The following is a 27,864-nucleotide window of genomic DNA, read 5'->3' on the forward strand; positions in this document are numbered from 1 at the left end:
TTCTCCTGTCCTGAGTGATCTCCTTGACAGATAGGACCAAAGTAATTGACTGTTTGTGTGGAAATTTGGGGGAGGGGGAGCATAGAATGGGGGGATAATATCTGCATGTATGTCAAGGGACAAGGTGTAGTGGTTATAGAGGGTGTATAAACCTGACTATTGGATGTAAAGGTGGTTTAAGTAAACAGTATGTGTTGTAAGTGTTGGTAAGAAGGAAAGAGAAATAGATGGAATGACAACGTTTGAGTAGGGTATTGAAATGAAGCAATGTATGAATGGGACAGAGGATGCTTTGATACCTCAGATCACACATGGTGTGAATGGTGGGGAACAAGGGGTTGAGATTGTACTGGGTTTGGCTGGCATGGAGTTAACTTTCTCCCTGGCAGCCCTTGTGGTGCTGTGCTTTGCATTTGTGGCTAAGACAGTGTTGATGCTACACCATTTTTTTGGCTGCTGTGGAACAGTGTTTGCTTTCTCTCATGGCTTTCTCCTCCTCCTCAGTCCCTCCCAGACAACAGGGAGGGGACAGAGTGGTGACAGCTGACCTGAACTGACCAAAGGGATATTCCATATTCCACACCTCAGCATTAAAAACTTGGTAAAAGGAGGAGGAAGGGCAGTTGTTCCTGGTTATGGTGGTCTTCCCAAGCAGCTGTTGTGCATGTTGAGGTATAGCTGGAGGTAGCTGGAGATCTGCCTGCTGATGGGAAGCAGGGAAAGAATTCCCATTTTTCTTTACTTGCACACGCAGCTTTCCTTTCCCTATCAAGCTATCCTTATCTCAATGCATAAGTCTAACCTTCCTTTTATTTTTTCCCCATTCAGCAGGAAAGGAGTGAGAGGAAGTCAGGGTGGGTGTTTGGCTGTTGGTTGGGGTCAGTCTGTCACAAGGGCATATCTTACCCGTGATCCATGGGCATGTGCAGGCTATACTTGTGGACATGGACTGACCTGATGGTGTTTCTAACACAGGGGGAAGCCTCCACATTTGAGATCTCAGAATACCAATTACTAAACTGACTGCGTGAACTTCTTGTTAAAAAATCTAATTCAGTTTTGAAAAGCTTTAAAACTACTTATTTCTCTCATTAGCTTGCTGTGGAATTGGATTATTAGAAGTAATACCTGTGTTTTCCCTGGCTGTCTGCTCCAACTGTTTAATTCAAAGGGAAGGTAATTGAAATGATCATAACCCAAATGTGCTGCAAGAGAACAGTCACTGATGTTATAAAAGCCTTACTGTAATCCACTTACTCTAAGTGGATTTGCAAGCCTGTTGTGACTTGGAGTTGTTCCTTTTGGTACCGCTTCAAACCTACAAAGTGAAGTAAGCGAGCCCCGATATTAGAAGAACCAGACAAGTCAAACCTGCCCTGTCCTCTGCTTGCAACCTTTCAGGCAAGTCAGACAAAGGCTGGATGATGGAAGAAATCAGAGTGGCTCACAGTTTTGCAACCAAGCACAGTGCAGATGGGAACTCTACAAGGATCTCAGGTCAGCATACGAGGAAACAACTCTGCGTTTGAATAAAGATTTATTTTTCCATTGTAGTGCCACTGCAATAGTCAAGTGAGGTAATTTTGTGTCCCAGCAGGGTTTTTCAATAATCAGATGCTACACAAATGTAAAATGTTAGTGAAACATAGAAATTCAAAACTTCTCCTATCCTTCCACCAGTAGAATGAAAATTATTTGAGAATCGATCAGAGTAAAGGCAGCTTGTAATGTCTCCTTTTCTGGCTCTTGATCCTTTTGCAAGAACGTTCTCAAGCATTTTCATATAGCCACAAAAATGAGGAACATAACTAAGAAAAAAAAGGAGAGAAGATATTTTACTTTTTAACACAGTGAAAAGTGATAAAATCTGAAAAAATCCTCTTAACTCATAATATCCTATAATGCAGGAGTTGGCCACAGTGACTTAGGTGGTGTGGTTCTGTTAGCACAGGGACTAGACACAGGGGATCTGCTTTCTCCAAAGTATGTCCCTTTTCAGCTGTAGCCTGGTTGTAGTAGTATACGGACCTTGGTTTCTATTATCATGGTGCTATCCTGTGGGATCAGATTTACAAAATACTTTCTCTAATTCTTTTGCCAAAGTTTTCCTGGTGTTTGGTTAGAAACGTTTCTGTGAAACGCACCTGCGTTAACATAAGTGATCAGAAAAAAGCATTTTCTAGTAGTTATAATTGTTCATATGATTTCCTCAGTGTGTTGGGTGGATGGAGGGAAGCACCTTTGTTCCTAGTTTTGGTACTAGGATGTCTGATTTCACTAAATTCACGGGTAAAGTATATATTTAATGTCTTTAATAGGAGTATAAAGTAACAAAGTTCAGTTAACTAAAAGGTGCCTTTTGTTATTAACACAACTTTACAAGGAGTCTAGCCCTAACATTGAATGAATACAGTTAATATGTTTGGTATGGAAGATAAAGTTGTGCTCAAATAATCTGTAACACTGCCAACATTGTTCTGTTGACAAAAGGTTTATGTGACTATTTGGGTGCAAAAATGTTCCTTCTTTATGATGGTGACTCACTTTCTTGCCTGGGAGCATGTACATCCCTTAAAAATTGATGTAATGAGGATTGCTAAATAGTGCTTGTTCACCTATATTGCTAACTGGATACTTGCTGACCACAGGCTCGCTGCTCTCCTTGCAGTGCCATCCTTTTCTTGGATTTATAACAAAGCAGTTAATGAAAATTCATTTCCAAATATTTGGAAGCATGATTTATTTATTCCTGTATTTAAGGTATTCAAAATCACTACAGCCCTTTCCCTTTGCCCCTTCTTTTGTCAGTGATGGTTTTTCCACTTAAGTTTGGCAAGTGATGTATAAGGCACCATGTGATTTGGTAATGGAAATATTTGGTTCACTGAAGTCCTCCTTAATCCTGAAGCAAAGTCCATTTGAGCTACCAAATAAATATTCATCAGTCACCCTGTACAAAGGTAAGTGGTAATTAATTCTTTCTCTTCTCCTGACATGGTAAAGAGAGTCAGAGAAAAAAAAGAGGAGAAGCAAATATTGCAATCCTGCTGGTTTGCAGGATTCTAGAGGAAGGAGAGAATACCCTTCGAGCATTTTGGACTTATGCCTTCCTAAAAAGTAGGAGAGGAAAAAAAGCATTTGCTGTCCCTGTGTTTGCAGCAAAGAGAGGTTTTCCATCCCCTGGACCTGTCAGTAAGGGACTACAGTGGCAGTCCTCTTGCCCCAGGCTTTGCTCTGTTCACTCTAAATATCGAATTGTCTTCTCTAGTGCCCTTTTTACTAGAGAACATAAACTCTAAACAATGCTTTCTTCTTTAGAATGTTCTGTATCGATCATTAATTTGGGCTTTAAGTGCAGGATTTGTTACTGAGGTAACTGTGAGGTCTGTGCAGCTTCTTTTGCCGTCGTGTCAGACTGAAATCAGTGTTAAAAAGCTGGAAATTCCTGTTGCAGCAAAATTTCAACGGTCTTAAAAATGAGGACTTATACAAGCTAAGTAGGCTTTTTGGTGGAGCAATGTGTTTGTTCTAGTAACTGGCAGTACACGTGGATATATTCACATGCTGCAATCAGGCTGCAGCACTGTTCGGGTAACTGCAGCTGATGTTGGTGTGAATAACGCTGCTTGAAAGGCAATGCCTTTGGAATTCAGCCCTTCCTGCTGGCCCTGGTACCTTGAGAAGACTTTTCATTCCAGCTCATCCTGTTGGGCCTTTTCTGGATGTGTATTTCTTCACTTTTGCCTTTCAATTGCTCTATCATTTGGTACTCTTTGGACATGCAAGATGCTGAGACATAAAAAATAATGCCATAAATTTACAAGTCTGGCTTTTTCCATGCAGCACATGGATCTTTCTTTTTACTGCAGTATGTACCCTTATAAAACTGTTTTTTTCACTTGACCTATGGAAGAACAGTGTAAGTTACTTACCTCTTTGTTGCACATGCATTTCTTGCCCTCTGGAGATAGATTTCTGAATTTGACAGTAGACTGTATTCCTTTTCTTTTAAGCTTTTGAGACATATAAATAATAACCACTATGTCTAATTTACTATTTTCCTCAAGGAGTATGATGGAAAGGTGCTTATACAATTATTAGAGAAAGCATATACTCTTCTTCCAAAAAATACAGCTCAGTGAGGCAGGAAGTACCCAGGCCTAAGGCATCGATTTCTCTTTCTCTTCCCTTCTTCCATTCCTCTTCCGGCTCCCTGTGTCCTATCTCGTCCCACTCCCATCCCCCAAGTCTGTAATCCTTCAAGGAAATGTCCCTAATTTCTGCATTAACCTCTCTGTAGTAGTCAGTGTTTAATTTCACCTGGCTAGTGAAGACTCTCTTCTGAAATTTCGTTACCCTAAGATCAGACTGAACTGATATTTGGAGTGCTTGGGTGCCTTAGCCTCAGCTAATTAGGACCTAAATTCTGCATCAAATTTCTTACTGGATGCATTCACTCTTGCACCAAGAAGGATTTAAATTGGACTAGCATTCATTTACCTTCCTTATCTGAGATCAGTGAACATAATGGAAAAATCTGAATGTAGCCTTGAAGGCAAAGAGAAATACAAACTTCCTGTAGGTTTCCATCTTCTTGGGCACTGTATATTGGCTTTTGTGTTGGGAGAACTATTGTGTTCTGCTCTGATGAGGCTTTTGTGATGCTTATAGAACTTTTAATAGAAACATGAGGGTGGATAATGCCTGGTCTTTATTAGTTCTTGTCACTTTGTGGCTTTGAAAGGCTTGTTATCTGTTATCACAAAAAGAAAATGGCTACTGCTATGGTTGGCACTGCAGAAATGCAGAATGCAGCCCTTTTCCTGTGTAACTATTGAAAACTATTTTATAAGCTTTGGGAGGGATGTAAATCTAGACCCTATTTGAACCCAAGATTAATAAATAAAAAAATAATATAAAATTAAATTATTTTAATATAGTGTAAAAGCCAGCAGAATTTATATGAGCTTATATTTATTCTTTTAAAATTCCCTCCAAATAAGCAACAGATCCAACCAGGAAACCCTGCCTAAAGTACTAAGGACAGGATAAATCACAATAAAATGCATACCTGGAAATAAGGTTGGTTTGGTTGTAAGAGTAAAACTGGTTTTGGTGGCAGCAGAACTTGTGCCCCTGGAGGATGGAGGGTAACACAAACTTCTAGAAAACACCTACCTTCATCTTCGCTTACTACCTGCCTTGAAAATCACCCTGATCATCCTGACATGACTGTATCTGGGCCTAAAGAAATGATCCTAAATGATCCTGAAGTGCTGAACTGGATTCAGAGCTGCAATGAGTGGGACATGCCCTTTCAAGAAGTAAAGACCAGAGAAGGAAAAGGAAAAAATCCTGTTATCCACAGACATAGCTGAAGTTGATTCCTTGGCAGGTCATCCAGCAGAGGAAGAATTTCAAGTTCTTTGTCACTGGGGAAGCCATCATAAGCCTGAATGAAACTCCTGTCCATGGCAGTAAGGTCCAGGGTTTGAGTCCTTATAGCCAGTGACAAGATCTCAAGAAGGTAAGCAGTGAATAATTTATCCTGAAGATCTCAAGAAGGTAAGCAGTGAATAATTTATCCTGCTCTCTTGGTTTTTGGTTTTTTTTGCCTTTGCAGGGGACAGTAACACTGTTATCTCTTGGTTTTTATTTGTCTGTGCACATGAGAGATTCCCAGCAGAGTTCTTTAATGATTTCCTAAACTTAAACCACAACTTCTCATCGAGGCAGATTTTCTTATATTAATGGTTGCATTTTAAGCTGTCACATGATTTAACTCTTACACATCTTTTTAAAGCTCACTGTGTCCTTTTGAAAAAGAGAATGATAGAAATGAACCCTCCTGTACTAAAAGGGAAAAGTACCTAGTGAACATTTAAAGTGCATTTGTATTGAGTAAGGTAATTGAAGGATGTTGTCATTGTCTTAAACTCCTAGAGTTACTTTAATGAGTGGCAATAATCTGATGTTTTCATTTGAGGGCTTGGTCACTTGACTATCTTAGTCTGTTGATCTACTGTAATACTGTGAAGTTATATATTTAATTATTTAGCTAACAGTGCAGTGTTGATTTCTCAAGGTTTGCTTGATTTTGTTATTTGATTGACATAACTAATTTTGTTATGTTGATTAAAAAAAGAGGTGCATCTTTTCACTAACTGATATCCTCTTTTAATTCAATATAAAACTCTAGGGTTTTGATGTTAATTTTTAAATTTTTTTTTTTAAATTTTTTAATCTTGATATAAGAAAGTAAAACTGACACCCCGTTTGTCATTTCTGGAAGCCAATGTATAAGATATGTAATAACGAAGTGATACTCTAGAAAAGCAAATCCAGCAAAGTAGGTCTGAAACTGAGGTAAAGCAGGAGGGTAAAAAGGTGCCTTTTTGTCACCATTGAGTTGTGTGGATATGTATTTTTCCCATGATGATGCATTTTTTTTTGAACAAAGTAGGATAAAAATATCAGGATCTCAATAGCTAAATTTTATCACTGTTTAATATTTTGATTTTGTATAAACCCACACAAGAACTAAAACCATCCTTTTTCTTTTTTTCCCCCTCTTTCACAAGGAGGTAGGTTCCTAAAGCAGGACATATGTAGGATATAGGAGGACAGTGGAGAACACACTGTCTGATCTTGTGATCTGTGTTTTTCCTAGTCCTGATTGCCTTGCAATCTTGTAATGAAAATTTGTTAACTGTTGTATAGAATCTGATGGGTTTACCAAAGCTGGGCTGTCTGAGGAGATCTCACTTGCCTGATAACAAATGGGCACATATTTAGATTTACTCATCAAGAGGAACTTTGCTATTTTTTTTTGTTCTTTGGTGGTTAAAATAAGAGAGCTTTTCCTCTTCTAAGCTCTAAACACAGTGTCTTCCTGTGTTACTCAGCTCAGATGTCTGTTGAGAATGTGTGTGCAGCTCCCAGTGCTGGCTTCAAGCCTCCCGAGGCTTTTCTCAAATAAAAAAAAAGGCTGTTCACTACCCTGTTTCTGAGACAAAAACCTCAGAAACCTGTCCAGTGCTGTCTGCTTGTGAGGCTTCACTGAGGAGGCTGAGTAACTGGGATTACACTGCTCTGACAGACCCAGTGCTGAATGGACTTCAAAGTTCACCGCTTGCTCTGCAGGAGAAGTGATTGCTTTGGGATTGGCATGAGATATCAGAAAGTACAAAGAGAAAAAAAGTCTTGCTCTGCTCTCAAAGTTGTGCATGCTTTGTGAACGGCTGCTGCTTGTGTCTGAGCTCTCAAGCCAGCACCTTTCGTGTCTTCCAAAGGAAGTTTGGAAGCAATTCTGGAAACAAATATTTTCCTGCACAGAGAGTTTACATTTTCAGTAAACATGTCTGGGACATTGAACTGCTTGTTGTTAATAATAATGATTTTGATTGCTTCAGTGACTTGCAGAGGCTGTGAACTGGCAGCTCCCGTTATTCCCTTTCCATGAACCACTGGGCTCTGTGCACCTCTGGAACTGTTAAAAGAGCAACTGAACTTGTACTTGTTTCCTGCACTCTGAAAATGAAATGTCTTCTGAGTCTTCTAAGTGTCTGAAAATCACTGGGCCATCAGAAAAGGCTAAGCTAAGCTGGCCTTAGTAAAAGCCAACAAAATCTCCTGGTCCTGGGTAGCTGACCCATAACTGAAAGTTTGACACCAGAGAGTGCAATGTGGACCCTTGTAGAACACCAACAGAGAGCTGAAAGATAAGTGAAGAACACTATAATAGTTAAAATAGCACAGAAACCAACCAGACATTCAACTTCCTGCAAGTACAGCCTACACAGGAACTTCTATGCAGTGTAGAAAAGTGCAGATGAGTCCTTGGTTGTCATTTTCAACCCCATTTGCTGTCCTCCCCTGCCAACAAGATCAGAGCATACCCCAAATAACTGATTTAACTCACACAAGCACACAGGACACAACCACACAGCTTACAAGGACTGGACAATGTGGAACAACCAGAAGTCCTTCCATGGCTAAGGTGAGAGGGGAAAAATCAATCCCCAAGCAAAGAAACACTTTCTTTAGATGTTTAGTTTCTTATTGAATCACAGAATCTCTCAAGCCACCTACCCATTTGGAAAATGGAGGCCAAGCAAACGACTCTTGTTTTTTCCTTCCCAGCAGTGTACCAAGTTCCACTTGCTGGTCTGGCACTTAAGATGTTTCTAAAAGACAGCTTTGTTTTCCTAGGAAAAAGAAAAATCTATATTTTGAAGTAAAGAAAGGAGCTCTTGTGCCTCTTAAAGCTAGTCTGAAACACAAGGATGTTGTGGTAAGCATTAATCTTTTTTCTTTCAGAATTTCTCTATTTTTTCCTGATGCTCCCATCAGAATTCTCCTACTTAAAGTACAAATTAAAGCAATGAGAATTCGTTTTTTCCCCCCCATCATTGAAAAAGAGATGCCAGTAGCATGTTGTTCTATATATTCATATTGTTGGAAGTCCGGCTCTTACCTGTGCCAGCCAAATGGTTTGATGCAGGTGCCCTCCTGAGGAGAAGAAACAATTACAAAGGAATTTTGCTGGCTTTTGGTATTTTTTTAGTCCAGTTTAGGAGTTACTTGGTGTGGCCAGGAGGTGCTGCCTGTGTTCTGGGAAAGAAAGAACATCTATTGCAATAAGCTTCTGCTGAGCCATGCTCTGCATGATGTATTTGAGTCTTTTGTTTTCTCTATGCTCAATTTTGCCCAGAGAGCTGGGAGGTGAAACCTGGTCCCAAAAGAGAGCCGCTTTGAGCCAGTCAGTGCTTTTAGATTATATTTCAGTGGCACAGCTCAATATTTGAAGAAAGGAAAAACCTTCAAATTGAAGAAATATAAACAAAGAGCCCTCCCAAATATCCCTCTCCCCTGATGCTTTCACTTGCTTATTTGTTGAAGAGAAGATGCTTTTCTCATCTTCCATTTTTATGAGAACAGCAAAGCTTATAGAGAATATTGTGCTGGCATGAGGCCTTTGCTGCAAGATCTGTGTTAGGAAATAGATTTTTCTGTCCTCTCATGTGAATAAAAAAGTATTGTTTTCATTGTGTTGCCTGTTATCCTGGGTGCTCTGTCCACATCTGAAGCACAAGACAGCTCCTGCTTTTACAGTGCATAAATAAGTGGAGAAGTATGGGGAGGGAGGGGGATTGGCCTGGCACAAAGGTCAGCTCAGTTAATGTCTGCACTCTCCCACCACAGAACACAGCGTGCTGGAAATCATTTATGCATCTACCATGAAATACCTGGAAGAAGGAAAGAACCTGGATTGGAACTGCCTTATCAGGCATCAACAGAATCACTTGTCACAAATCGACGCTCACCAGTATAAAAGAGCCAATAAGGAAAACAGGGCTGGGTTTGGAAAGGAGATAGAAAGCTTGCACCTCTCACAAAGTGCAGACCCCATGGCAAAAGTCATGTCCTCACTGAAAACTTGTGAAAATATAAGCAGTCAGCCAGTCAGACAGTGCCTGCTATCAGTGCAGAACCAAAATAAAGAATATTTTCCTAACTGCTGTGGGCCACTTCATTATGGTGAGTGTAACAGGTAAGCTCTGTGTGTCCAGGGGCTTGCTTGTAGAGGGAGTTGGGAGGTGACACGGTGGTGTCTCAGGAGAAATTTCTGCATGATAAAAACCGTGTTCATGAAGATGTATCCTCTCCTCCTAGGGTGTGAAACTGAAATTGATTGCTGCCACACTGTGACATGTGCAATAAGTCTCATACTCCTCTGTCTCTTCATCTGTGCATGCTAAATGCAAGGCTGACATGTGAAAAGGATTTGTTTTAGGTTGGCTGTGGCTTTCCCTGAGCTAATGGAAATAGCTTCCCGTGGGATTTCTACTCTGAGCACTGTTACCAGAGCTGAAAGGAACTGGGTGAAAAAAGCAGCATGGGAAAATGTGTGTTAGTCTCGGGTTAGAGGCAAGTCTGCCCCAGCTCACCTAGCATCTGTTCTGGGTTCATAGCCACAGCTGCATTCACAGGTAGCAAAGTTATTTTCTCTAAAAGGGAGATCCATGAATTTTCTTAAATTGAGACCTTTGTGTATGCAAACAGCCCAGCCTTATCACCTCTGGAATTCATTGTGGTGTATGTAGACCTCAGGAAGTATTGGTGCTTAGAGGGAGTGGGACTTGCGGTGTGGCAGCCACTGCTGTGAGCAACTTTGTTCTTATTGACCCGACTTTTTAATTTTCCTGCTTCACTGGTTAGAAGAGAAAAAATATTGTGCAGAAAGGCTGTGGAGGCTGATCCATACAGTGGCAGTGCCCCTGTGCAATCATTTCTAAAAGTGTCTTAGCTGGTCACAGTTAAGTGACACTCAACTGTGTGGTGTCTTCTACTTGTGCCCACTGACTTCAGCTCCATGCCCCCAGCAGAAGAGAATATCTCTTTGGCCTAGATAGCCAAGGTGGTGAGCTCCTGGAGCTTTGTGGGTTGGTTGTGATCTGGGTTGAGCTGAGATTCATATTCCTTCCAAGCTGTTCCCCAGCTTTGTCAAAATGCAGGGCTTATATTCACCTTTCTCCTTCTTAAAGTTTTCTCCAAAGTATTTTGACTAAAAATAAAATGAGAATTACACCTCCACCTTTTTGACACCAATTTTTAGGTAAGGAAAGATGCAGTTCTGCAGACTTTTATTTGCATGTTAGTCATCGTTATATCTGGTGTGGCATTTCCAATTCCACAGAGAGTACAGAAGTTTACCTGGAACAGAACAAAGCTCTGAGTGTGGATTCTGGGCTGGAGAAGATGTGGGCTGTGGTCATGATATCCTGGATAATGATATCTGTCAAAGGTAAGAAGATAAATACATGTATTTTTTTTTTTTTTTCTCTGAAAATAAGGCGTATGATTAATTTTATAAAATCACAAGTCTCTCTAGTGGGTTTCTGGCATTGTCTATATATTTATTGACACCCCTTCCTCATTTTTGTCCAGCTGTACTTTTTTGGGACCTGCCCCCCATGCAGGGAGGTTTTTTCCTTTCCTTTCCAGCTCTCTGTGCAAAGAAGGATTTCCTGTGTTGTTCTCCCCTCTGAAATATCTTCTGGCTTGTTTCTAGTCCATCCTCTGTGCTTTTCAGTTTGCTCTGAGAAAGCTGAGACCACTCTCAGTGGGATGAGCTCAAGGTGGGGAGTGCACAGGAAGCAGAAATGAAGTCAGTGTCAAACTCACTCTTCTATAAACAGAAATCAAAATAAGTTGTGATGTTTTACCCAGCTCTGGGATATTTTGAAAGCTTATTTTGTCTACAGATTTTAACAGTGCTGTGTCCCTCTCCCCTTTTCCAAGCATTTGTGTGGATTTCCCTTTTGTGAAAGGACTTGTCTCTCAGGCCATAAGATTTGGTACTAAGTGACAAGGGGAAGATGGTTACACCTGTATTTTTTTCTGTGGTGACTAAGGCTTGTCTGAGAAGCACTGCTGATCTCTAACATGTTTTTCATACTTGGACGCACATGTAATGTTTTTGAGCGTCAAAGCAGACACATAGGCCAAGTGAAAATTTATCTCTTTGTCACTTTGCAAGGGATCTGATTGTTTATCAGTTCTGGAGGGCTGCAATGGCTGCTGCTGTGGGAGCCTTTCAATCACAGGCAGCCTGATTTTGGATTCTTGTTGAACTAAATGTGTAAGCCACATCTGACAGAACCAGCTGCTTTAAGGGCACCCATACCAAGCAGTATAGATGTCTTGCTAGGTGGGGGTAGGGGATGTGGAGAGGCTCAGGGAGAGCATTGTATGAGCCTATGGTTTGGGTTCCAATGAGCCAATTTGGACTGCAGATATTTTTAGCACCATTCTTCAGCAGGCAGCACGCTGTACAACTGCACATCAACATGATGCTTCTCTTGTGGGTTGGTGAAGCTATGTTTCCACCTCCTGGCAGCTACAAGGAATAGCTGTGGAGAGACTAGGGAGAATTTTTTGGTTTTGCAAGGCTCTAGAAGATGAAGTAGGAATTTTAAAGAGGCAGTTCTCTTGAGCTCAGGGGGATTTTAACTCCTTGGCGTTCAGTATTCTATACTATGTATAAGCATAGAAGCTGCTTCCAAATAACCTGCTTTGCAACAACTGTGAATATGAGTCTTTGAGCTGAAAGGTCATAAAAACAAGGTGCTTGCAGCAGGTCTGTGAGTAATAAAACACCAGAGAGACATTTTACATGGAGAGGGGGAGCATCAGTGTATATCCATGGTAACTGGGGACATGAACACACCTAATGGAATTCCAGATCAAAATACCTATGCATTCTGTCTGTTAGGAACAACAGTTGTTATAGAGGCACATACTGTTACAGAGGACACATAGTCAAGACTAGGAATTCTGTGCGGTGAGTGGCCTCGAGTAACAAGAAAATGCTAATTTTTTTGTCACAAATGAGTGTTTTAGGAGGCTCAAAGAATCACCAGCAAAGGAATTGGCAAGAGCAGGTTTAATATTAAAGGGAAAGTGTGACAAAAGGCATTGGCGAAGCTCACTCTACTGCTTACTGGGTGGTTAAAGCACAAAGAGAAAAATCATGCCAAAATGTAAAATCAATCAATCTAAAACTAAAATCAGCCACAAATTATCTACATTGAGGTTGAGGAAGGAAAAGGGGTAAGGATGCGAAAAGGTAAGGATAAAAAGGAATAAGGAAAGCCTCCCACTGGATCACAATGTTAGAGACGTCTGCCTTGCCAAACTTAGGCCTGGGCTTGGCCAACAGCTTAGGCCTAAACTCAGGTTGTTATCTGGGCAAGAAAAATAAGTTTCCAAAGCTGTTTGTTAAAAACCAGAAGCTTGTTAGACAGCACTGTTTCCTGGGAACAGACTGTTTCTGATAAGCTCAGGAGAAGCTCAGCCCTGATGCTGTTCATCAAGGCCAAGGCCTAATCAGCATTATGATTTCATAATGTGGCCCAAGGAGAGTGGGGGGAGACATTCTGTAAGTGTCCTTCAGTAGTAAGAAAACACTAATTTTCCCAAATAAAAATCTCTTGTGCAAGTCAGGATGACCCCTCCCTGTCCTTGACTATGGTATAGCCAGAGCTGGGTTTTCGTTCAGGATCTGCTCAGAAATTGAAAGTGCCTGTTTTTTGTCCATGCCAGGGCAATGCCATCTGCCTGTTTTGCAGGAAAGAATGAAAGTTCTTTATCCATCTCATAACTGTCCTGTGTGAACCAGCAAAAGACAGCTTTGAGTAGATTGTGCAATACATGTTTTTAGAACCTATACAGAAAGATAGACTGCTAGTCCAAAGCTTCCAGATCAAAATGTCTTTTTCAGTGGAAACGGGTTTTCAAGCTAACTGTCCATGTATGCGTTCAGTCAGGATTCCTCATCCCACTTGTTCCTTATGCCCTCATTAACTGCATTAAAACCAGTTTGGAGAAATTTTATACCACATGTACATAACCCTGATGGATAGATGTGCTGGAGTCCCTGAATCTGGACTCTGAGTGAGGTTGTTTTGTTCATTGTCCAGTTGCAGGTACCCCCCTGTAAAATGCAGTCAGTTCTCCATAGGTTATCTTCTTTTATATGAGGAATTACCTTATTTGGGGAAGACATTCTCTTCCAAGAGGTTTGTTGGAAGCCTATATAGCTCAAAGTTGCCTCTGGTTTATCCCTTTGGATGCATTTTTATAATCATTTAGCTAGAGACTCTTTATAATTGGAGAAGCCATAAACTAGCTCTGACAATAAACCATGTGGAAGCAATGTGCAACTTGGATTTCTAGTGATGGAGACTTTGCAAACAAGCCAAGTAACTTTTCCTGCTGTGTCAGAGGTCTGTGAGTGCAGCAGCTCCAAGCGTGTGCATAAAGTTGCACCTCTATATAATGATTTTTTAAAATATTCATGTATACAGCAATATACATAGACATGGCCCAGCACAGACACTTTTAGCAAGTGAAGGTATGGGTTTTGTACATACAGTTTAAGTGAGCCCTTAGCTGTGCACAGACACAGCCATATAGCTGTAGTCTATATATGTACATAGCCCGTGCAGGCCTGAGGGCAGGGGTGGCAAGAAGGCTGTGGTCTGTTGCATGAATGCATTCAGCAAAGTCCTTGTGGTGGGGAGCCAGAGGCTTCCTGAGTCTCTGACACTTCTGCATTCTCTGTGCTAGTTGACTTTTTTTTTTTTTTCTTATTTAATCTTCCCTTTCTCTCATTTGTTTCGTAGTGCTGCACCTCAACTTTTCACACAGTGCCTTTGGACATTGAATAAGGAGACAGTGATCTGCATGTTCTCCTGGACTGGAGAAGCTCTGCCATCCTCAGGAGCTTCCCCTCTGGGCTGTATTTTAAGCCACTCTGGGAAGATGAGAAAATGAAGATTTTTTTATCAGCAATGCTCAGAGTCCCATGAAGCATTAACATTTGTGGGAGACAACCTGAATTTATGTCACGTTTTCACCTGCAAACTACTGGTCTACAAAATAGGGGGGGAAGTTTGGTTAGCAGAAACCTGAATAAGGACATGTTGTAGGACTTCTCCCAGCAACTCCACCCTCCTGCATCATCCTGCCTCAAATGGAGCTTAAAATCTGCCAGAAGAGAAATGAGGTGAGAAATTTTACTGGAAACCACCAGGGAGAATTTTTCTAGACCATGGAGCTATAGGTGTTAACTGGCTCATGAGAAAGGGAGTCTATGACAGCAGAGAAACCTATATGGTGAGGAAAGAAAAAGGACAAGCATCCCCTTCAGTGTATTACACTGCACCAAAAGAGTGTAGGCCGTGATAAATGGCATCCTCACTCTGGTGTCATGACTTTATTTAGCATTTGAGAGGTGGGATGTGTAATTTTTTCCAATATAGATGTGGGTTTCTATTTTAGGTATGTTTTGTTATACAAACAATTTATTCCACTTGTAAAAAAAACCCGCAGAAAGGGAAATGAAAGAAAACTTTTGAGCATCCTCCTTTGCCATACAATACAATAACGGTATGTACTTCATATTTGTAAGTGTTGATCTAGCTGCTCTATAAACACAGGAGACAATTTTTTTCCTCCTTAAAGATATAAATAAGTAAAATATCTTCTTCTATGCCCTACTGGATGACTCCAATGAGGGCTGAGAATGCAGCTCCTTGAGGCTGGAGAAGCTGTCTCCCAGCTGATGGGGGGCTCCTGGGGCTTTTTGCAGGAACTTCACAGCCATCCATGGAATGGGTAAGCTGTAGATTTCAGAGAAAATTATGTTCCCTGAAGTGTGAAGGAGAAGGAGCAGTGAAGAGCTGAAGGAGAGGGGTCGGGTAAGTGCTGCCTAAACCATGGTTAGTGATGTTACAGGTAAGACTTACTGACAGGTGAGGAAGGACTATCTGGGGTTTTATTTCTGCTATACACCAGGTCTTCTGCTATTTCTGTTCTTTTTAAAGCAGGAATTACTGGAGATTTGTCTTTCTCTGCAGTTCAGGATTTGTGGTGCAATTCCATCATGTTTGGCTGTGGAGTGGGAGGCCAGTACCTCTGACTGAAAAATGGGGAGGAAACTTTCATTTGGGGAGCCTGAGATATGTCCTGGTTCTTAACGGAGTGTTTTGGGAGTTAAACATCAAGCTATAAACCATCTCCTCTCTGTTCATCTATAAATACTTGTCTGGAAGATTTTTCTCTAGTTATCCACAGCCCTGAAAGCAGTAATTGCACTTGTGGATTGCTAATTCCTAGTTTTTTTCCTGGAAAATCAGCAACAAAAAGCAGTAGGCCCACAAGGGGCAGGAGTGAAAGTTGTTAAGATCATGAATATATGTGTGGTAGATAGATTTGTCTGCTGCAGTATTGGGATCGAGTGAAAAGCTCCTGAGGTTAATGACCTACAAGTGATAAGGGGATTCTCTAGGGCCAGGAGTAGAAGTTGCTGAGCATGGCCCTGCTGGCCCAGTGCAATCAGCTACAGTTAAAAAAGAAATACATTTTCTTGATCTCTGGAAATTGGGTTATAATTGCCTCTGGATATTTTAACATGGAAGTGTCAGGTTTTACAGGCTTCATTATCAGCAGGGCTTTCCCCCATGTGTTTGCTGACATTGGTGGGAGCCACAGATGGTTTATACCTGGGAAAATCAAGGTGTTAGGTACAAGAACTGTTGGGCTTTCCCCCCCATAAAATGGAGAATGTAAAGCAAATGTCTTCCCTCTTTCTGAAAGGAAGAGAATGAGCTACCAGGGGTGGTGTTGTTCTCATTCATCCTTTGCTCATACTGCCTCTTCCCAACGCTGGATTACAGTGCTCTCTGAGGGAGCATCTGTAGCAAGGCAGCTACAGATGTGAGGAGTATGCCTTGGCTTGTGCAAGAACGTCATGGGACTAAGCCATTTTCCAGATGAGCTAGTGATAAAAAGGTAAATATATCCGAGAAGAGGGGAGATGCCCAACTGCTTTCTGGAATTACAGCTACTATGCATGGCAATTGTTTTTTCCCCTGGGGAAAAAATCCACACTTTGTAAAGTTGGTGTTACTCCAAATATTGGTATCTTCATTAATTCAGTAGACAGACACCACAAATCTCTGCCTTGCTGTGGAGGAAATTTCAAACCTATTTACCTTTATGTATATTTACTGAAACACTGTAATTTTACAGTGGTTTTGTATAACTCGCTTGTGATTATTTTGAGAGCTCCTTCTACTAGACTAATTCTCTATTTCAGAAAGCCATCCACTCTCTATTTCCCAGTTTGTAGAGAAAGCTTTGTAGTTTGGAACTGGATGAAACTAGCTCACGAACTGGATGGGCAGAATTTCAAATCATCTCTGGCTTTGACCGATGCCAGCAACTGTGAGACAAACAGGGAGTCTGAGAAGAAAATGCACTGTGGATGTACAGATCCATCAGTCCATGACAGTGATAACAGTCTTCTGATGTGCTAGTACAGGATTTCAGGCATCAGTTTTCAGGGCCAGGATATCTTTTAGAGAATAAAAAATACCAGGAGGCTCTAAAGTCAAAGCAAAGGTTCATTACCCTGCAGCATTGTCAGGGGCCAGCCACAGATGGCTTAGGTAGATGGCTAAGAACAGAGAAAGAACACAGCCTCTCCCCTCCCCCAAGAGCTTTTTGGTTTCAGCTTTGGGACTATCTATGCTGCCCCTTTTGATATGTTTTGTCTTCCTCTCAGGGCATCCAAAGTCTTGCCGTAATTTGTTGCTTCATTTTCAGTGGAGGGACTTGAGGAATTCCCGACAGAGGACCATTGCTAGGGAGCAATGGGAGCAGAAGAGGCTGACCTGGGGATGTTGAAAGTACAATACAACCAGCATCTCTCACTTCAGAAAAGCTGCAGGCTTTTGAGCTGGGTGCTGTGTGGTCTTGGTGATGAAGTGGAAACATCAAATGCTGCATAGAAGAAGCAGCTGCTGCTGCTCTGACTGCCAGAAGTGTGGGTTTGGATTTTAAATAGCATAGACTTGGTTTGCAGACCAGTTTTCCTTATAAGAGGAAGCAAGAGAGTTGACACAGATGTGTGCAAACACTTCTTCTTGCTGTTCCTTTCAGCCCTTCCTTGCCTAAAGACACAGGTCTTACAGAGAACAGACTTCTAAGGCAGGGCCTTTTGTACCCTTTAATAGGTGCTTCCACTTCAAAACAGAACCGTATTTTGCTGAGTTAAACATGGAAATGGCTCTGTGATGTACTGGTTATCCTTTAAAAAATTGTGGTGACATCTGATGCGCTGATGGATACCGGATCTTTTCCTCTTTCAGGTTGTGTTAGCAAATATTTTAATCATGCTGGACTTTGCTTTTATTTGTCTGATTTTAAGTTGGTGCTTTGCATGGCTCGAGGCCTGTGGCTTGTGTTTGATGTGTAACAGCAGACAGCTAAGGTTGTGACTTGTTCTTCATGTCACGAAGGAGTTTGTTTCCCTCAGTTTAGCTCTCCCACATCCTCTTCAGAGCAGTGTACAACCAGAGTTTTTTTCACTCATCTCTTTTGGAGGGGATGGAGGCTTTATCTGTCTGTGAGACGAATCAGCTGCATGTTATGATCTCAGAAGCAGCAATGAAGAGAAACTCATGAACCGTACAGCTGAACACAGGGACTACCTGGGATGGGATCTCCTAAACTGAGATAGTTCTCGCTTTGCAATTATGTCTGAGTCCTTTGTGAGGATGGAGAGGGAGGGGAGCTCCAGGTATTCTCTGCAGTTCCCTGGTGTGCAGGAGCTGTCTCGGGATCAGCCATCAGGACAGGGGTCCCAGTGGGAGCGGGTGCTTGTGCCGACACCTCTCTGCTCACCCCAGAACGAGAGTCGGAGCACCGGAGCACGCTGGAACTGCTGCTGCTCCCCTCCCAGGTTCCCGGGATGAGGAGGGCTCCTCTTGAGGCTGACAACTGGGTCACTCTCCTCCAGCCTCAGCGTTCCTCGGGATGAATCCGAGCGGGAGCGGTGCTGTTCCCTGGCTGGAGGAGTGACACACATATCGCACGGTCTCGTGCCAGCCACCGCCACCGAGGCTGAGTAAAACTTTTAATTTATTTAAACGCAGCTATTGAGGCATTTTAATTCCATCAAAGGAAATAACACAAGGCGAGGCACAAGTATTGGTTTGCTGCTTTTAAATGGGTTTGATTAATCTGCGCTTGGTTGTTCCTTTTTGGATTTTACTTTGAGAGTTCCTTCTCGCTCAGAGGCACAACTATTCAAGGGTTGTGAATTTTAAAAATTGCAGATTAAATTCTGTGTTTCACACATGAATATTTAAACAGAGTAATGTACTCTGTTCTTTCTGTAAGGTCCCATTTTTAATCATTAATGCCTGTTCTTTTGAGCAAATAAACCCCATATATGAGATTTGTATGCATTTAAAAAAAAAGATAGTTCTCTGGGACAAGTTCCAATGTGAAAATATTCTGTTATGAATATTTATGGACCCATCAAAATTGGTGAACAGTGAATTTGCTGATAGAAATTGTGGGAGGTTTGTTTTTTCTTTTACTTTCCTTTTGAAAGAGACTGAGAAATTCTTTGCAAATTGGGTCAAGTTCAGTACATAATTCTGGTCAAAATGTATCCTTTTAATTTTTTTTTGGTTAAAATAAATTCAGCTTTTAAAGTTTCAAAATTTTTTGATTGAAAGCAACTTTTGCATGCGTAATGTATCCCAATTGCCAAAAAAAAAAAAAAAAAATATCCCTAAACTTCTGACAGCTTTGAATAAAATGAAACAAAACAAAATATTTCCTTTATGGCAAAGATTTTGCATGAATGAAAATGAAATTTGGGATGCTTTTAATGTAAGAGTTACATTGCCTGTTGCACATTAGTAGCGGAATACAGATCAATGTGGTTGTATTGGCATTTTTACCAGGTTGTAATGAAAGCTTTTCACCCAGATGCACCACAATTCTTTGTTAGAGTTGTGAGGAGAACAATTCTTTGAGGAAAACAGTCCTGTTGAGGGTGGCGAGGCCCTGGCACAGGTTGCCCAGAATAGTTGTGGATGCCCCATCCCTGGAAGTGTTCAAGGACAACTTGGATGGGGCTCTGAGCGATCTGGTGTCGTGGAAGTGTCCATGGCAGGGGTGTTGGAACTGGAAGGTTTTTAAGGTTCCTCCCAACCCAAACCAGTCTGTGATTCAGTGACTTGAATGTGGACATGTATCACATTGCTTTAAGGAAAGCACCATCTCTTGCATTTGGCTCGTGGCTGTGGCAGCATTTGTTCTTCCTGTGCCACACGTGTGGCAGCGTTGTGGCTTCTCTGAAAGCAGGAAACAAACTCATATGGCTTTGATCCCTCGCAGTAGAAGGGTTGCTCTTTTTGTTCTGCTCCAAAACGGGAGTTACTTTTCAAGCAATTAAAAGCATGCAAAGGTTAGGAATAATTTCTTTGCCAAATAGTTGGTGTCTAGATCCTGAGTGGTACCAGAGATCCAGGATTTAAAAAACTGTTTGTAAACAGTAGCTTTTTTTTTTTCCAACACTCTTTTTCCTTACTTTGTTCAGTAAGATATAGGGTCTTGTTTAAAACTTCTGCTTTCAAAGGAATCAGCGGTTTTACTACGTGTTCTCTTTGAAGGGATGAGCACAACAATTTGTTACTACATTCCATTTTCTTTGCCTTCACTTTCTGCAGTGCTGATTCCTTCTGCTAAGGATGGCTCAGAAATGGGCAGTTCTGGCTGCGCTCCTTTGCTTGCCAATCGATCTGGTTGAAGGTAAGTGAGAATGATCCAAAACTACTTGTAGCACTGCTCGGTACTCTGTATTTCCAACTTGCCAGGACACTGAAACTTCATAGTACACCAGAGCAAACTTTGCCAATTGTTCAGTGGGAATGCAAAGGAGTAGTGTCACCTCAGCTGGCAAAATAATTGTGTGCCTTGCAGAGTGGCAGAGGATGATAAATCTGGTAGGAATCCAACACTGGCCATCTGTTCACCTGGGACAATAGCAGGAGAGATGTGATTTCTGGAATAAAAGGGATCCACAAATGTCCCTTACTAAACTACTGCTCCAAGAGGTCTTGGTTTTAACTGTGCCACAGGTGTATATTCCACAGCTATCTTGGATTTTACTGGCACTTGAAGCAAGGCACCTAATTCAGAAACACAATAAAGTTTTTAAAAGTAGTTTCCTTTCCCTTAAGAGTGAAATTTTCCCCCCCTCCCAATCATTTTTTCAAAGCCTATATTAAAGTGATAGATTTGTTGACTAAAAAAAAAGAAGTGAAGGACTTGCAGATTGCCAGCATCACTGTACACAGCAAAAAGGCACCATCTCCACTTTAGGTGGAGATGGTGCCTTCCAAACTTCAGGAAGGTGGATCTGGAAGCTGAATACTAATATGTGCCCCAAGGCTGCTGGTACAGGCAGGAAGTGTATTTTTAAGGGTGATGAAGCCAAGAGTTTCCTGTGCTTTCATGATGGCTGTAGCATCTTTTAATGTATTTTTTTTTCTCATCTGATGCAGCTCACAACAGGGTGAGTGTAGAGGCTGGCCATGAAGCTGTGCTCAGTTGCCCCAATATCTCCAAGGTGTCTTTGCTGCTGGTGACATGGAAGAAGAATTGCAGCAGTTGCTGCTTGTTGTCCTATAGAAGTGATCACAATGAGACAAGAAAGCTGAACTGCAGTGAGAGGATCACGTGGAAATATTCACCTGTCAGTGACCCTGCGCTTCGTATTTACCCTGTGAACCTTGGGGATGAGGGAAATTACACCTGTGACACTGCCAACAGTGAAGGGAATTTTCATTTTTTCTTTTCTCTGACTGTGATAGGTAAGATTGCATCACTAAAACAAAAATTAAATTATTCTATTTGCAATGTAGGCAGGAACAAAAGAATATTAGGAAGCATCATGAATATATCAAGTCACCTTTTCCATATAGTCAGGTAAACTATATCTAGGTTTCCATAAGTTTAAAAAAAAACACAAGAAGACTTTATGTCTTGGCCATATTAATTAAGCCATCTCAATATAACTAAAGATTATGGGAAATGAATTTTGGAACTCTATATTTGCTATTATTATTAATTTTAGTCACTTGATTTTTTTTTTTTGTTGGGTTTTTTAGTTGTTTTTTGGTTTTAGTTTGTTTTGGTTTTGGATTTTATCTTCTTGTTCCCTGCAGAATCTTGCCTTTTTGATGAAGGCTTAGGTGCTGGCCTTTTCCCTGTTTTGCCAAATGCAGAATATGAGTTGTTGGACTTCAAGCAGAACAGTTTTGTCTAATTTCTCTTTTATTTCCCTGCTATCAAATTTTGGATTCTATGTATCCAAACTCCTATTTTACCTGAAGCCTCAGCAATTTGCCTTTTCATCAGTCAAGTTGTAAAGCTTTATTTAGTCCACCCCTCTCTGTCATCACATCTACTAATCTGCCATCACCTTTTGGAAAACAGGAGGAAGCAGTACTTTAGATGTAGCCAGCTAGTTTTTGAGGTGTCCACCTCAGACTTTTTGACGTATTGTTTTTCCTTAAAGATGTGCTAATATTTCAAATGATTTTAAAATCTCATGAATTGGTCATACAAACTAAAAAATACCACCTGTTTTTCAGTTTCTCAGTTGGTGATTTTATGCTAAAAATGAAATAGAAATAGAAACTAAGATAGAAATTATGGCTTTTTAAAATTTCTTCTCTAGTGCCTCCTACGGTGACCCTGACCCATGACAAGAGCAGGGTGGCTGTCTGTCAAGCATCTGCAGGAAAGCCAGCTGCTGACATCTCCTGGATCCCTGCAAGCAACCACAGCTCTGAGGAAGAATTCCATCACCCCAATGGAACAGTGACCAGAGTGAGCTACTTCAACTGGGCCAACAGCTCATTTCCCTCTGTCACCTGCCTGGTCACCCACCCAGCCATGAACCAGACTCTGCTCATGGACCTGACACGTAAATAATGTTATTCTGTGCTTGCGCTTCATCATGCCTAGGGCTCCTCTGTGCTGTTCTGTCCAGCTGTTCCCACTAAATGCTGGGGCCCTGGAGCTGGGTTAGAGTGGTTATAAGGTGAAGTCCTAGAGCACGTTGAGAGAGAAATTAATAATTTTGAGTTAGTTGAAACCAGATGTTTTGTGGCACTGTACGGAGAAGCTTTCAGTGTGTTTTTCTTTCAATTCCTGTTCTGTTTTACAAGAATTCCTTATTCTGCTTTCAGTGGGTTCACCTTGGTTGGCTGCCAGGTGCCCTCCAAGCTGCTCTATTGCTCCCCCTCTTCAATAACACAGGGAGAAAAATACAACGTAAAGCTCGCGGGTCAAGGTTAAGACAGGGAGAGATCACTCACCAATTACTGTCACAGGAAAAAGAGACTTGAGAGAAAGTAATTTCTTGTGACTCAAATCAGAGTAGGACAGCGAGAAACAAGAACGAATCTAAAAGCGCCTTCCCCACAACATTTTTTCCACAGTAGTGATGGTCTGGAGAAAATTTCCTTGGAGAATGTCTGTCTGTGACTTTCAAGTGTTCCAAAGGTAGTAAAGTTTAGCTTCTCCTCTGGCTGTGCTGGACCTGTTGGAAGTAGGATTTGTAAGAATAGCTGAATAAGTGCTTATATCATCAAAATACCTTGGTAGTGGCACAAAGGACAGAAGTCAGCATAGATCAGTCATTAATTAACAGCATTTTGCAGGGATGGCTGCTCAGTTCTGTTGTTCAGGGCAAATAGTACTTGAAGAAAAGGAGAGTGTAAAGGCAGATGAGTTGAAAATGAAAATGTGTTTGTACACACAAATGAGTGGATGTGTGAGGCAGCTTCTTCTTGCTGGTTGGCATCCAGACATCTCATCAATTTCTCGCTGCTTGTTTGAGCTGTGAAAGCAGAGGATTAGCTTTTTCCTCCAGCCAAGGTAGGCAGTAACATCACAAATCTGTGGATTTTGACATCTAGCTCGGTAACTTGCTCTCTTTTCTCATCTCTCAGGCACTTCCCACATTCTTCCATACATCCTGATAGGAGCAGCTGCAGGTGTCGCTGCTGTCACTGGTGTGACTTCATGCTTGATTTTCAGGTGCAGAGGTGAGTCCTTTGATGACCCTGAAATATGTTACAATCCCGTTGCTGATTATGTGCAGGTACAAGGACATGCACTTTATTGCTGAGAGTGAGGTGGGAGGCAAGGGTTGAGGAAAATGTTCACATATGCATTGTCCTTTTGGAGAAGTCGTAATAAAATAAGGGGTGGAAATTTAAAATAAGTCTGGAGTTTTGAAAAAGCCATAGATATTATGATATTAATGCATTACAGGCATGTCAGAGATTCATCCAGGATGAAAAAGGGTGCTTTCTGAGAGTAGGGCAGGCTTTGAGATTTTAGAATTATTTTGTTTGCTCTGCATTTACTGGCACAAAATTCTATACTTAAGAATGACAGTTCACAAACTAATGATCAGACACAAATGAGCTCTGTTTCCATCAGCACTCATAAGTTTTCCCTTGAGCAAGAGTAAGAATAGGCAAATATACATACTTTGATATCTTTCAGATAATTGTGCATTGGGCATATTAGACAGCTGATTTTGTTCCTTTCTCATACTAAATGCAAAACACAGCTACTAAGAAGGAAATGAACTCTACCCCAGTAGAAACCAGGACATCCAGCATGATCAAAAGTTTGAATGAAGGGAAAAACAAAACAAGCCCCTGTTAAGGAGCAGGATGTAAAAACAAATAAGAAGTTAACATATGAGTGTAACTGTATTTTGAAGAAAGTCTTTCAAGAGCTGAGGGCAGCTAGAGGAGAGCCCCACATATAACAGCTGTATAACCCTGCACCATCAAACCATTCTAACTTCCTGACATCCTACTTTCAGCTCGCTGGTTACGTAAAAGGGCGCATGGCCCAGAAGAACACTTTACAGTAAGTGGGCTTTTTGCAGTTTTTGGTGTATTCTTCACTAAAACTTGTAATTTCTTTGCAACATGTCTACTGTGACAAACCTCCCGTTTAGCTCTGTGTGCACTTGGAGGGGGCAATGAGGAACACCTCCTCTGTGAGGATTTCTATTGTTTGGATGTCCCCATCTTCATATGTAATCTGAGTATTTGAGCAATTGTTTAAGCACTGGAAAGGGAGTGGTGTAGTGCAGTTCCTGCCCATAAGTTACATTTACAATGCTGAATTTGAACTCTCCCAAAACTCAATATTTTCATATTTCTGCTTCACAGAGTAGTCTTAACTCAGATGTTTTGTTTAAGAATGTGTATTCTTAATGGCAGAAACCTGCCTGATTAAAGATTGGATGGAACCAGACATCCCTTTTACAGTGAGGGAAAAGGGTCCACTTTGTTTCTCTGTATTGGAGACAAACACAGCTGTGAAACTTTTATTTTTTAAGTGGCAGTTCATATACTTAGAAGCCAGGAAACTGCAGTGATAAATCTGCCACCACAACTTTTACTTACTCTCTAATTCCAGTGGTTTTTGATATATATTTAACAGAATGAAAATACACTGCTTTTTCCTCAGGGCTTCTGCCTCACTTAATGCACATGGAAAGACCAATTATTTCCTATTTTGTTTTCTGCTCATGATTTAATTAATGGTCATGTGCCTCATTTGTTGCAAAACAAGTCAGAGTGCTCTGAAGTTAGAATGATTACTTTCCTGATATGCTCTTGTGTGGCATTCAGGACAATTTCATTGATGAGAGTGGGAGTTGCAGAGATCAAAGTCTTCCAATGATTTTAGGTGCCTAAACTGGATTGTTTGTGGTCTGTCTATTTTGGTTTTGTTTTTTTGTTTTGTTTTCATTTTGTTTTGATGTTTTGTTTTCAGAGAAGTTAGCATTCTTCATTTTCATCTATTTTACTGTTGATACCAATATGCCAATATTTGTTTTCAATCATATCAAGAAAAAGAATTTCAAAGGCTGTTCTGTTGAGGCTTTGTGAAGGCTGTTCTTGCATTTCTCTGGCCGTTCATGTTTCACCCTCTGTGCTCTTCCTTTTTGCTCAGAAAGCTCAGAGAAATCACTTAAAGTTCTTTTGCAACAGTCATATTACCTACCAGGTTTCTTCTGCTCTTGCTTTTTGTTTGGGATCTATAGGAATGATGGTTCCACAAAATTATCCAATATCATATAATGGTACATGTTTTTCTTCCTGTTGCAGATTAAAACCTCTGAGTTCACGCCCTCACGTGTGAGAAGAGAAGCAGACAAGCCTCATGACTTTCCAGAGAGAATCTATGAGAATTACAACACAGGACGTCTTTATGTATGCTTACAACAGCATAGGCACAACTAGCCAGCTCAGCTACTAATGATACTCAGCTACTTGAACTTGTACTTCAACTATTCAGCCTCAGACCTTACCCACAAAAGCCTTTGCCTTTCCTGAGCTGATGATGGTGGGGCAGAAAAGCCCGTCCTAGTAAGTTGTTTTTATCTTTCTCTAAATATTTGTACAGACTTCAAAAAAGTTGGAACTTTCAAGGATTGAGTTAGGGAAATACCTGCCTTAATTTTGTTTGAAAGTGGACTCTAAGGTACGTGCTGCCTTTCCTCAAAACAATAATTGACGTATTTCTGTGCCAGAGAACCAGACTGCTGGTGAAAATACAGCACTTTTCTTTCCATTTTGTTAATGGGATTCTCTTTAAAGTTCTGTGTTGGAAACCAGAGAGTGACACGGGGGGACCCCAAAACACAGAAGGTCAAAGCAATACATCTAACAGAAATGCAGAAATAAGAGAGTTTTAGGTTTTTTTTGGTTCTGTTGTTTTGCTTTTTTTTCTGGGTAGATGGTTGCACATGGCAGATGACATTCTAGTATTTGACATCTTTGTTTATTTTTAAATTTTTAACATATTTCTTTTTCAATTAATCTTTCTGTTTGCATTGATAATTGATGGAAAATAAAACCAATTTAATATTTTACTGGATATGGAAATGAGAAACTGCAATGGGCGATTTTTGGAGACTCTTTAAAGTAAATGTGCAAATAAGCAAATATTCACCTAAAGGATTTCTGTGGCTATTTGGGTAAATGTTTGTTGACCGGTTTCTGAGAATTGAGATCACAGCATGGTTTTAATGAGAACAGAAGTGTTAATTTGTATAAAACGCAGGTTGTGTGCTTGTTTAAAACAAAGGAAAAAACCCAAGCGCTACCACACCATTTATTTCTTCTCATCTTCGTGTCCCCAAGCTGAAAAAACAGTCCACAGACTGGTTGTTGCTTTCAGTTTTCATTGGTCAGGTCTGTCAGACCTTCCAAACACTAATGCAGCAGTAACTACACTCAAATGTGTGTTTTGAAGAGACTTTTTCTGCTGGTCCTGCAGGGTCATCTCTGCTCCATCAGTGTTCTTAGGCATGAGCATCTCCCAGTGCCTTTTAATTGCACTTTGTCACTTCTAATAGACATGGATGTCTGCTGACATCACTCCAGTCTTTCTTTTTAGTCAGAAAGGCATGAAGACTCTCTGCCTTAAGGAAACGGGCCTCCAGGAGGCAGGCTGGCTACCACGACTGGTGGGCAAGAAAAGCCTTTCCTGTGGTGTTTCATGTCCTGTGATGTTTCATGTTAGAAAAGCCTTTCCTGTGATGTTTCATGGTGTTTCATGTCAGTTGCTCTCAGAGCTGTGTGCAGCTCCATCATGTCTTCTGTGGGGAGGGAGAAGCACTTTTTCATGTGTAAAACATCTGGGAGAAATAAGTGACAGCTTGGAATTAGTGCAAATAGGTTTGAAATGATAGGAAGAGTGCTTTGTAGCTCCAATGAAATCCACAGCAGCGCCTTAGTCCAAGGTGCTGTCGAGGGGTCACTTGTGACTGGAAGCTTCTGAAATAGAGGGGAAGATCTCTTGTTGCTTAAGGAACTGCCCAGTCAGGTCTAAACCTGGGTTCCTGGGCTGGTGTTGCTCAGTGTGGTAAGTGAGCATGGATTGTTTTTACGGACAGCTACAGCAGTCTGTGCCTTTTTCAGAAGTTGGATCATTGCAGCCAGACCAAAGGATGACAGGGCTGTTAAAATTGAGAGAGTTAGGCTGTGGAAGAGTCTGCTTCTGGGAATCCCAGTGCATGTGTGCTGTGATTATTAGGGTGTAATGTACGGCCTTTTCATAACCCCTTTGCACCAAGTGAAATGTTGAAGGGTGAGATCTAATGGAGACAGAAAAAACAGAACTTGGACAGTTGGATGGTGTGGGGGGAAGCTCTCTGAAGGAGCATCACTGTGATTATTTGCCCTGGCTGAAAACTATGGTTTTCACACTCGTAACTTTATTTTCACCTTTAATTTGTATGTGGTGGAATTGGTCCAGTCACCTGCAATGTGTCAGCACTTCCATTAACCCAGAAGTTCTGAGCAGGCTTTGTGCTGAACTGAGGTGCTCTGGCAATGACATAGGTCCATTCATGCTGCAGGTACTTGGTGAAATGGGCTCTCCTGG

General features: G+C 41.1%; 1 protein-coding gene across 3 annotated transcripts in view; it reads left to right on the forward strand.

Moving 5' to 3' along the window:
• LOC116438102 (cell surface glycoprotein CD200 receptor 1-B-like) overlaps nt 1-26,984 on the forward strand; it is a 33,430-nt gene extending 6,446 nt beyond the window's left edge. Inside the window, exons 2-14 of one of the 3 annotated variants that reach the window (XM_032096733.1) lie at nt 1,402-2,960; nt 5,396-5,527; nt 8,212-8,293; nt 9,205-9,540; nt 10,700-10,807; nt 14,190-14,572; nt 15,158-15,266; nt 20,097-20,178; nt 20,934-21,242; nt 22,112-22,360; nt 23,391-23,486; nt 24,281-24,327; nt 25,581-26,984. In XM_032096733.1, coding sequence (XP_031952624.1) covers nt 20,118-20,178; nt 20,934-21,242; nt 22,112-22,360; nt 23,391-23,486; nt 24,281-24,327; nt 25,581-25,715 — 897 coding nt within the window. In that variant the 5' untranslated portion in view covers nt 1,402-2,960; nt 5,396-5,527; nt 8,212-8,293; ... (3 more) ...; nt 15,158-15,266; nt 20,097-20,117 and the 3' untranslated portion in view covers nt 25,716-26,984. Of the gene's footprint in view, nt 1-1,401; nt 2,961-5,395; nt 5,528-8,211; nt 8,294-9,204; nt 9,541-10,699; nt 10,808-14,189; nt 14,573-15,157; nt 15,267-16,612; nt 17,721-19,173; nt 19,835-20,096; nt 20,179-20,933; nt 21,243-22,111; nt 22,361-23,390; nt 23,487-24,280; nt 24,328-25,580 lie in introns of those variants that run through there. The other 2 variants (XM_032096751.1, XM_032096743.1) reach the window with 2 other exon arrangements.
• Nucleotides 26,985-27,864: the final 880 nt, after the last annotated feature.

This window comes from Corvus moneduloides, chromosome 2 (assembly GCF_009650955.1).
Source record: "Corvus moneduloides isolate bCorMon1 chromosome 2, bCorMon1.pri, whole genome shotgun sequence".
NCBI lineage: Eukaryota > Metazoa > Chordata > Aves > Passeriformes > Corvidae > Corvus > Corvus moneduloides.